Here is an 11302-nt window from a genome sequence, read left to right as displayed (position 1 = left end):
GTTTCACAATCCCTCCTATTAAATTGCTAGTTACATGTCTTTGCGAATAAACTCTATCTTTTAAAGGACATGTATGCTTTCGGTTGACTGCTCGAATTCTGAACCTTCCAGATTTGTTGATATTAGAGGCCTTCATTAACCATTCACATCCTTTAGAATAACATTCCACAGTGTATCTGCATTATATTTTTAATATAGTATACAAATTTAGTTTACAATAGGCAATACAAACATTTATACGGTTTAAAAGTCACTATTTTGAGAGGCATACTACCTTATTGAATTTGACCGAGTAGTTTTAATTGAAATCTCTCTTTAATCGCATATCTTTCCATGACTGCTTTCAAAATTGATTTGTCCTTGTATACTTGATCAACCTCAACATGCTTATTAGATTCGTCTGAAATCACCCAAGTTGTATCAATCGATACAAATGCAACATTTGTATCATCCGGTTCAACAACAATCATACCATGACAATCAATTTTTTCAACAGTTGCCAACACCCCCATCTCTTTACACTGAGAAATCTGTCTATCACATGAATCCAAAATAGTTATACAAATAGGAAATTTGTTAAAATCAATGTTGGCCTTTTTTAGCATTACGTACACTCTGACACCCATGTCATTGTGTATAACCATTCGTTTATTGCTTTCTTCAACCTTGTACTCAATATTCAAAGTCTTATTATTCATATCAACACCAATCTGTTTGGCAATAGTAGTATAAAAATCAAGAAACGTTAACTGTTCCTTCAAAACTACTCCCTCTATAGTATAATCAATGTAACTATTTGTATCGTCCCATTTTTCATAATGCATAACCAAAATAGCTAATGAGCCTATTATCTGTACAATTATGAAAAGAAAATATATATATATTTCAAATCATTCAAAGAGATCATATATACAATTAATACAACATTATTTATACAATCAAATTATAGAAATTTTATACTGTTATTCTTTTTAATATACAAACACTACATCTACAATAGTATATAATTCTATCAAAAATAAAACATATGATTTATGAATATATACAATTATGAACATTGATTACATATTTTCGCTTACACTGAACTTATTTGTAATATACAAATACTGCGCATAACATATACAATTACATGAACAATATATAATTGTATATTACAAAATTTCAGCTTAACAAAATCATATTTTATTTTTTTAAAAAAAACCACATCACACTAACGAATGAACACAAATCACAATTTCTAAATCCAATTTAACATTGTATAGTTATTGCAATAATAAACATGAAATTTCCTCGAATAAAAACTTACCTGTATTCGATTGCAAAAATTGCTGAACTTCAGTTTCACAAACAGCAAAAAAAAAATATTTTGTTTCACTTGCTGTATAATATTTAGTTTTCTTGAAAGCTTAAAAAAAAGGACGTTTCCCTAAAATTGTGGCATTATCTAAATTTATTGTTAGCATATTTAACGCTTCAGTTACAAACCACTTTTTAAAATAGAATTGTATAAATAAAAAACAAAAAAGAATATTATATACAAAATTAAAGATACCTAAAATAACTAAACTATACCCATATAATGTAATTAGATAAACTATACCCATATAATGTTATTTAATTAAATAAGTTTGCCATATATGAAATTTATTCTTTTTTATTTAAGTTATTAACTAGGTCAAAAAAGGGGAGGGGTGGGGGGGGGAAATAATTTTCAGAAAAAAAATTTAAGGGAGAAAACCCTTCCCCCCCTCTCTCCACAGCCTCCAGCCCGTCCGTTTTCCCCTTTCCTTGTCCCTCTTTTCCGCCTCCTCTTCTCTTCCCTCTTCCCTCTCCTTCACCTCCCCTCCCTCTATTTTCTCCGTCTCCTTTTTCTCCTCGTTCTGACCAGCAACAGAGCGTAGCTGGCAGCTGGAATCTCCGGCAACAGCTACAAACAGAGGAAGTGTACATTAAAACTCACAGCGGCAACTATCTTCGGCAAAGACAGCACCACCAACGCAGTTCATTCCCCTTTCCCTTTTTTTTTTCGAGTTTATGTTTTTTTGCAGGTCAACAGCAGCTCCGAGCTTCGATCAAAACAACTCCAGCAGTGACGGACTATAACCACAACTCCGGCCAGATCCAGCAACCTCGATGTTGCTCCGACAAAGCCATTCACATAACCCCAAAACTCAAAATTCAAGCGAGCTCCACTGTTTTCACCTAGTTTGGTAAGAAGTTTCAAATAATTTTACAATTTCTTGTTGCTTTGGTTCACTGCTACTGTTTGGACTTTCTGTTCTTATTGAAGACCTTTGTTAATATTTTTAGTTGTTTGGAAAAATTCCTCTGTCAACTTTATTTATTTTGTTGTTTTGTTCTCTATCTTTAATCTGTGTTGATATGTTTTGGTTAAATTGACATAGTTTTGTCGTGTTAGTGGTGTTTTTCCATAGTGACATTTGTTTCATTTAGCTATAGTTATATATTTTGGTGCATTAATTATTATTTCTGTTCATATATTTTTATTTTTATTTTTATTTTTACTTTGTATAGTTATTATTATTGATGATTATGTGTTAGTTTCATTTCTGTTGGTGTGACTTTTGAAACTTAAGCACGCTCATGTTTAGCAGAAATGTCTTCCTGCTTGCATACCGTATCAATAATTATGGATGCGATCATACACTTCTTTGAAGAATGGATGCTATCATACCTTATAAGTTATTTAGCTCGCTTATGTTTGTAGTCGCTGCCCTCTCTGTCTCTTAATCATACCTTACAAGTTATTTAATGTTTGTAGTTGCTGCCCTCTCTGTCTCTTGTTAAATGTTTTTCCTTTTTCAAGTCATATCCTTGTTGGAGTAAGTGCTGAAGCAAGGAGAAGTTGCCCATAGGAATAAGAAGGTTCTTTTAGTTGATAATAACTCAATCCATCTAGTCATGGACGAATACAAAAGAAATTCTCTCAAGCAACGCTCGAACCCCCAATTCAAGAGGAAGGGAGGCAGTAAAAATGCAAAGTTGAATTTTTCTAGTCATGAACGGTCATCTGAAAATTCTCAGAGTTCAGATACTACCTATTGTATACTTTGTCAATCCAAAAAAGTTGGTAGCGTAATTGGAAAAGGTGGTAGCATAATCAAAGCCTTGAGAGAGGAAACTCAAGCAAAGATTACAGTTGCTGACAGTGTTCCTGGTTCTGATGATAGAATAGTAATCATCTCTAGTCCGTCTACAAAACTAGCTAGGAGACAGAATAATGACAAAAACAATGATAATCCAGAGACAAAGGAAGAGAATTATTCCATGGAGCCACATTGTGCCGCGCAAGATGCTCTGTTAAAAGTTCACAATAGGATTGTTGAGGAAGACTTGCTGGGAGTACAAAATGAGGATAAGAGTGAAGCTGTAATAATCACGCGTCTCCTTGTTCCGAACAATTTGGTTGGATGCCTTTTAGGAAGAAAAGGCGATGTTATTCAGAAATTGCGAAGTGAGACTGGGGCTAGCATTCGTGTCCTTTCTGCTGAGCATTTGCCCGCTTGTGCTATGACCACTGATGAATTGGTCCAAGTAAGTATCATGTTCTTTTCTTTGTATTCATAGATTATTTAGTTTCTTTTGTGTTTCTTATGTGAGTGAGTTTTGATATGAACTTTCATTAGTTGGAGAGTGTGATGGTGCAGAGGGTGAAAAGGAAAGAGTATTTTTTACTTTAACTAATTGTTCATCTGTACTGATCTTCGTTCTACATGCAGCAGTTGCATTGATCAGATGGTTTTTGTAAATCTCTTTTTTCTCCCTATGATTGTCTTCAAGCCTCTACTAGTCCTGATACCTTAGTGCTAGTGTGCAATTCAAGTCCATGAACACTAGACGAGCTGTCTAGTAGCTATTGTTTATCTGACTCGTAATTTCCTCATTGAGTTTTTTATATTAACTTGAAAAAACAATGTACCTCTTTGACAAGCAGAAATTTTCTGTCTCTGCATTAAATTATGCAAATGGAAGTTATGCTAGAATTTTGTTTGTCTCTCTTTCTCTCTCCAATCTGTCTGTCTTTTTGGGTAGCCATGCTATTTTTTATGTGAAACATCTAATAGATAATCAGGTATTTGGGGTTTCAACTCTGTTTAGTCTCTTAGTTTTATGGTGGTAATTGCCTTTGTCCGGATGCAATCATGTTCCAAACTACTATTTCTATTGGGGAATATAGTTCTGTAGTTTTAGTTTTCTTGCTAATTGTCTTGGAAGTTAAATTAATTATCTTTCTTTGGGACATATCATGTCAGAATTTTTTCAATACTGTTTTTTTCCTTCTCAGATCTCAAGCAAACCTGCTTTAGTGAAAAAAGCCTTGTATGAAGTATCAACTCTGTTGCATCAGAATCCTCGAAAAGACAAACCTATCTCGAGTTTTCCTATGGTACATGGTGCTCAAGGTTTTCACCCCCCTGGTCCTCCCATGGAAAATATGATTCCTCCAGGAAAACCAATGTGGTCTCAAAGTAAAACTAATTTAAATGGTATGCCGCCTGCATTAGGGGTGGGAGGCTATAGGAACCAGCTTACTGGATTTGGCCGTGCAGATTTTGATTATGGTCCTCCCCCAAGTGCTGGTGAAGCTCCAGGTGATTTCACCATGAAAATTATGTGCTCAGCTGCAAAAATTGGTGGTGTTATAGGCAAGGGAGGCTTCAATGTAAAACAACTGCAGCAGGAAACAGGAGCGGGTATACATGTTGAGGATGTCGCACCTGAATCTGATGAAAGAGTTATTCGTGTCTCCTCTTTGGAGGTAATGTTTCTACTTGAGGAATTCATAATATTAACATACTGATAGCATGTCACTAAGCCATAGTTTTCCTTCCAGTCTTTTTGGGATCCCAGATCACGAACTATTGATGCCATTCTCCAACTTCAAAGTAAAACAAGTGAATTTTCTGACAAAGGAATTGTCACTACGAGGCTTCTTTTCCCCTCAAATAAGGTTGGCTGCATTATTGGACAAGGAGGACAGGTTATCAATGAGATGAGAAGGAGAACACAGGCGGATATTCGTGTTCTTTCCCAGGACGAAAAACCCAGATGCGCATCTGCAGATGAAGAGCTTGTGCAGGTGATTTATCTGTAGTATGCAAGTTTGACTTAGGCTTTTCTGGTTCACTTATGTGATATGACCTAGTTTCAATTTTCCGGTGCATGTCGGTATTGTGTTTCCATGATTTTGTGAGAAATTTCAATCTCAAAGTAATTGAAGTTCTGTTTATTCAGATATCTGGAAGCATCAGTGTTGCAAAAGATGCCTTGGTTGAGATTTCTTCAAGGCTCAGAGAAAGATGCCTTAGGGATGCAAATAGTAAAGTGGAGTCTACTCATGTTAGGCCACTTCCTGGATTTGTTCCTTCAGAGGATTTTCGAAGTGGAGACCCACAACGTTCAGGTGCGATGGGGGCTGGTAGCTCTAGAAGATATGAACATTTGAAGGTAGGGAAGATTATCTGGCTAATATTCTTCTACTGGAGCTTATACCTTGACTTTTGTTTTGATAACAGTGGAGCCTGGGGCAATTCATACCTTTATTTCCGATCTTCTATGTTTTGGTTTTATGGGGTAGTGTGACATATTTGTTGTAACCTCTTTAAGGATAATTCACACGAGGAGAGCACCAAGTTCTAGCAACCTTGCACTACCAGTATGACCTGCAGAATGTATCATCTAATTCATTTAATGTTGTGGTGTTATGAGGCACCAATCCTGTATTTAAAATGAATTTACTGGAATTGTACATGAGATATGCCTTGCCATATATTTCTGTGATTGTCTGATAGTATTTTCCCCTTGACCATATATTTGGATTTTGAATAAGTGACTTGTCACACTTTCCTCAGTTGTGGAAAACATTTGCTGCCTTGGTCTTTTCAGTTAGTCCAGTTAACTAAAGAAGTGCCACTTTCTCTTTGTAGGGTGCTGTTCGTGAATATGACCATCCAAGTTATCCAGATCTTCCCATTGCCACTAGGTACTACCAATTTCGGAATATGTTCTTTTTCCACTGTTTTTTCTATTGCAGTTCATCTGAAAACCATTGTGTGAACCCCAGATTCTCAAATATCCGTAGTCCCCCAGAGATGAAGTTTCCAGACCATTCTTATGGTACTGCAAAAGGAACAGGAGGGTACAATATTGATGAGGTAAATTATTCTTTGCCTGGAGCTACTAATAGATGATTTAGTGAGTTCTTTTGTTTGTTCATTCAGTCCATATTACTCCAACCAGGTAGAAACTTGCATTGTGTTATTTTCCTCTTTTTTTTTTTGATAACCTCCTATTTGGGTGAACTGCTTGATATTGTTACTGCCGACTCCACCTTTTTTTCCACGATATAGGAATCTAAAAATCCTTCCCCTTTTTATGTTATATTGAGGACATGCTAGGGAAAAACTACATGTATTTTCATATTCAAGTTTTGATTCTTTGAAATGTTGTTCTTTATGTGTTCATTTCATATGTAATAAATTTCTTGTAAAGAAACAAATCTTGAGCCTAAACTCAACCCCAAAAGTTAGCTCAAGAAGTGAGGATTGCCCAAGACATAATAGATTGCCCATCCATCCCTTTAAGGGCCGATGTAGGACCGCAGAAGCTAGCTCGATGGCGTGTGGGTAATTTAATATGTCCCCTACATTGGAAATAGGAATTGGGATGAGTCCTGCTCAAATACCATGTAAAGAAATGGATTTTGGGTCTTACTCAATCCCAAAAGCTAGCTTAAGAGGTGAGGATTGTACAAGTTATATTAAAGATACCACTATTTCTGTGAAGGGTACAACGTGAGATGAAATGGAGAACCTAGAAGATAATTGAAGTTTTATGTCTGAGAACGATTTTTCACATTTTCTTTTTCTAGGTGAAGAGAGAGGAAATGGAGGACCTCAGTAGATTATAATTCATTTTAATCCATCATTAATGTTATACTATAATTATTTGTTGAGCTTATAATACATTTTAATCTATCATTAATGTTATTTAAAATGTAAGTCTGGGCATATGTATTTCCCAAGGAGATTGAAATGTGAGGTTTTCAGGTAGCATAGCCTCCTCAGAAGGAATATAGATAGGAGGGCACATTTGGGGGATAGCTGAGAAGGAAGGAATTGGAAGGACAATCATTGAGTGATATTCTTCCTAGTGCACCTAGAATATACAAGTTCACTAAAAACATCATGGTAGAGAACTTCAGGGAATATGGGAGCTCAAGGATGTAGTATTGTGTTATTACCATCAATTACAGCGAGAAAGAGAATTAGTGGCCAGATCTGGATAAAACATTTCAGAGGATTAGTAGGGGTGTAAGTATAGCAGATGATACACACCTTCGATAAATAAGAGTTGATGGAGGTATCAAGACTAGTGAGGGTAGTAGGATTTTGGGTCTTTACGGGTTTGTGCTGGTCTTCTTCCTTCATTGCTAGGAATTAATAGAGAATGATGTGATAGAATGCATCCATGAAGTTTACGAATGATACTTTTAAGATGAGTTTTAACTCTTCATTAATAAAAGAAGAGTTTTAATTCATTTTGGTTGTGCTCATCGGAAGAAGACTGTGGCCAAGGGCACATATATTGTCTTGGTCTATTAGTTTGGTAGAGTATCTAAAAAATTTTGTTGCTTAAAAAAGAAGTCCTTCAAATAATTGCTTATGTTCATATCGAGGAGCTTAAAATCGATAGTGGATAATCTCATTTCCTCATCTCAACGTGCATTTCTGGAGGGGCAAACTTTTGGCACCCTTTTTATAGCTAATGAATGATGGGTTTACGGCTAAGAAGTGGGTAATTGAGAATTTTGTGTAAGTTGGGCTTGCAAGTATGACAATTATGATTTTTGAATCCATATGCTTGAGATATTGGCTTGACTTGGAAACATGGATAGCGCATTGTAAGAAGTGGGTAATTGAGAATTTTGTGTAAGTTGGACTTACGATGGATTACAACAATTGTGATTTTTTTATCCATTTGCTTGAGAGAATGGTTTGACTTGGAAACATGAATAGTGCATTACATATCCAACTATTAGAAAATATTACACCTAACATCATTGCACCAAGAGTGTGACCTAACAATCAATAAAGTTTGAATGGATTTTGGGAGATCAGAGTTCAAGTCCTAGTTGAGGGAAGAAAACAGTAGGTGTTTCTTCCCATTTGTCTTAACCTTGGTGTATGGAGTTACCCCATACATCACAGTTACTAAAAAATATCTGTCGAGGAGGAAAACATTAACATTGTTGAAAGACCTTTTTCAAAACATACCCACTTTTATTTCCCCCCCTTGATGGTATTTATAGTAGCAAATCACTCCGAGAGAATGATGAAAGAGCTTTTGCGGAGTGGGAAGAAATGAAGAAAAAATACCACTTGGTAGGTTGTAAAGAATTAACATTTCTAGTTGAGGAGGGGATCAAGAGATACATAGATCATCCATATCAATAGGACATCATTAGAGGATAGTTGGGGAAATTTACGTAAGAACACATTATGGTGGAAAGTGATAACCACTAAAAAATACAGGTTCATTCATTCTGGCCCCACAGTTGAAGATGTTGAAAGATGAGCTGAATGGGGTTGGGAGAAACAAGAATAATTGGAAACGGAAAAAGGAGGATATTTTGCGTAAGCTATCTAGACTAGAAGATCCAGGAAAAGAGAATCCTATCTGAGGGTGACCTCCTTCAAAAAAATCCACTTGGCCAGAAATGAGGAAATAGCTTGAAGATAGAGATCCAGAGTGCTATGGCTCAAGTAATGGGACTTTAGTAGTGGATGGGACTTTTGTTTCAGATCCAGAAGACATAAAGGGAAATCATCAGTTCTATCAGAATCTTTACAAAGAAACTGAATATTGGAGGCCTGATTTTAATCTTCAAGGGGTTGAAGGTATTAACCTGGAGGAAAAAGAATAGTTACTAAGGCAATTTGATGAAGTGTTGAATTGCATCAAACTATGTGCCAGTGATGGACTCTTCACTTTTGACGCCGCACCCGTCTCGGATTCTTCAAAAATACAATACTTTTGACAAATCTGACATGCACCCATTGGGATTTTTTGAAGAGTCCGAGCAACATAGATTATACAACATTGCCATTCTCAAAAAAATAAAAATCCAAAAAACTTGAAATCAAAATTGAAGTTTTGATAATTCAAACAACGCCCTCTCCTAATCACTCCTAAAAGCCTGACGAAGGAGTCAATTGTGACTTTTCCCACTTTGCTCCCTTTGCAACTGTAACAGCCAATATCCTGGGTTGAAGGTAGAAACAACTATGCATTTCCGTCAACTTTTTTTTTATGAGAAGGCTCTAATTGATTACGTGTTGAATTATTTTGTTAAAAGTTTAGCAGCGGCATCAAAACACAAAAATCTAAGGCCAGAAGCTATTATTCCTACTTATATCCCCATAACTGGGGATTTGGTTATAGCATGAGAAATGGATTATTTATTGAGCCGATGTTGCGTTCAGAACTTGACTGTTGATTTCTATTTCATGTAGTTCTTGTTGCTAATCCTTTGTTTGAATCACAGTTTGCTGGAAGTAGTGCAAGATATCAGGATCCTCGTTCTATTGGACCTGGATTCATTGATGATATTCGGGGCACTTCAGATCGTATGAATGCTGGGCACAATGTTTTTCATGGGTCCTCCGAGAACTTGAATGCTGGGCGGCCTACTTTCCAAGGATACGGGTCTCCTGCTGGACAGAGCAGTAATATTCATCAAGGCGCTTACCACCAGAATTATGCTGCTCAACAAAGTGCTTATCAAAGTTATCCAGCTAAAGGTGGTTACCCTAGTGGTAGTCCTTCCCAATTGCCTTACCAGAACCCTAATCCTCATCAAGCTCCATATCAAAACATCAACTCGCAGCAGCACCAACACCAGCAGGCGCCACCACCATACCAGAATATGGCTGCACAAGGCTCCTACCATTATTGATTCTCAATGCTGAGTTACTCAAAGTACCTATGGCGGGTTTTAGTCACTTTTGTACAATAATTTAATCTATAGTTGTTGCTGATGTGTCAGTCATAGTGATCTAACTTGTCGCATTTGATGGTTAAGAGTATCGTTGAACACAGGTGAAGTAGTTACTGTTTGGCAATATTTTCAGAGACCTCGCTTTAGGTTTTTCCTGCAGCATTCAACTTCCTTGTGGTTTTTAAGGTGTTGCAGTTAACTGCCTAATTTGATTTCTTTGTAATGAGATTGTTTTCAAAAGACAAAAAAATTTCCTTTAGTATTAGTATTTCCTAAATTGCTCTTTTGTAATGTTAATTCATGGATATTTTGTGTCGTTATCTAGAATATTAGAAGTTCATTAAACGAACTTGATTTTCTTTTTTTACAAAATTGTAGTTCTGGAAATTTAATTTGTTGTGCTCCTTTTCTTTAGGGGCATAGGAGAGGGAATTTCACCGGTCACTAATAAGACGAAAGCTCATGTAGTTAATTAATTAAACTACTAAGGTTCTCCAATATAATTTACAAGGCTTCGTTGAATGATATCTTTATTAAATATTAGTCGATATTTGGTATCTAATTTTGTCACCATTGATAGACTATTTTTACACCCCTAATAGCTTATAGGCTAGTATGCTACGTCTAATATATATATAATACAAAAAGTTTAAGGAGGTTCAACTTGATTTTAACCTTGTAAATGAAATGCAAATTTTCAACTTCAAACTCCCTTTCAAGTTCGGCCCTGATTTAAAGATGGAGCTAAAATTTGAAGTTTATTAATAGTTTAACTTGCTAATGAACGCATAACTCATCAGAGTTAATAAGTTCTCAATTAAATAGTTATATATATATATATTTAGTAAACTTGTTAGTTTAAATATAAGATTTAAGTAAAAGTTATTAAATTTATCTGAATCCATAAGTAATATTTTACCTCTGGCCTTGTTCAATGATCAATGTTTCTTTTTTCTTAAAAACACATTAGATATTTACAAAATTGTTGTAGACCCAAATATGCTTTTAACATATCAGACCACTAGATTAAAAATATTTACACCGGCTAACCAATATACAAAAAAATACGCATGTTTTATAAATAATATCATTAATATATTAGAAAATATATGTTTGCATCTATCATTTTTGTGAACGATTAATACAAAATTCTGGCTTAATCAAGACACAATAATATAATTTCAAAGCATGAGAATAATAAAAAAACATGATTGCATCCATGCATGTAACCATAATCAAGGAGGCGACATATATATATATATATATATATATATATATATA

The 11302-nt window shown here is 35.4% G+C and overlaps 1 protein-coding gene across 1 annotated transcript; it reads left to right on the top strand.

The window, feature by feature from the left end:
- Positions 1 to 2673: 2673 nt before the first annotated feature.
- LOC107013045 (RNA-binding KH domain-containing protein RCF3-like) lies at positions 2674 to 10285 on the top strand. Its single transcript, XM_027915473.1, has 7 exons — positions 2674 to 3555; positions 4307 to 4780; positions 4856 to 5101; positions 5257 to 5469; positions 5949 to 6004; positions 6086 to 6176; positions 9569 to 10285. The coding sequence occupies exons 1-7, from the start codon at positions 2923 to 2925 to the stop codon at positions 9977 to 9979; spliced, it is 2124 nt and encodes a 707-aa protein (XP_027771274.1). The 5' UTR covers positions 2674 to 2922; the 3' UTR covers positions 9980 to 10285.
- The last annotated feature ends 1017 nt before the right edge of the window (positions 10286 to 11302 follow it).

The sequence above is a fragment of the Solanum pennellii genome, chromosome 3 (assembly GCF_001406875.1).
Source record: "Solanum pennellii chromosome 3, SPENNV200".
NCBI classification, from domain to species: Eukaryota; Viridiplantae; Streptophyta; class Magnoliopsida; order Solanales; family Solanaceae; genus Solanum; species Solanum pennellii.
The sequence above is the reverse complement of the archived record's forward strand: the minus strand, read 5'-3'. Positions and strand labels throughout refer to the sequence as shown.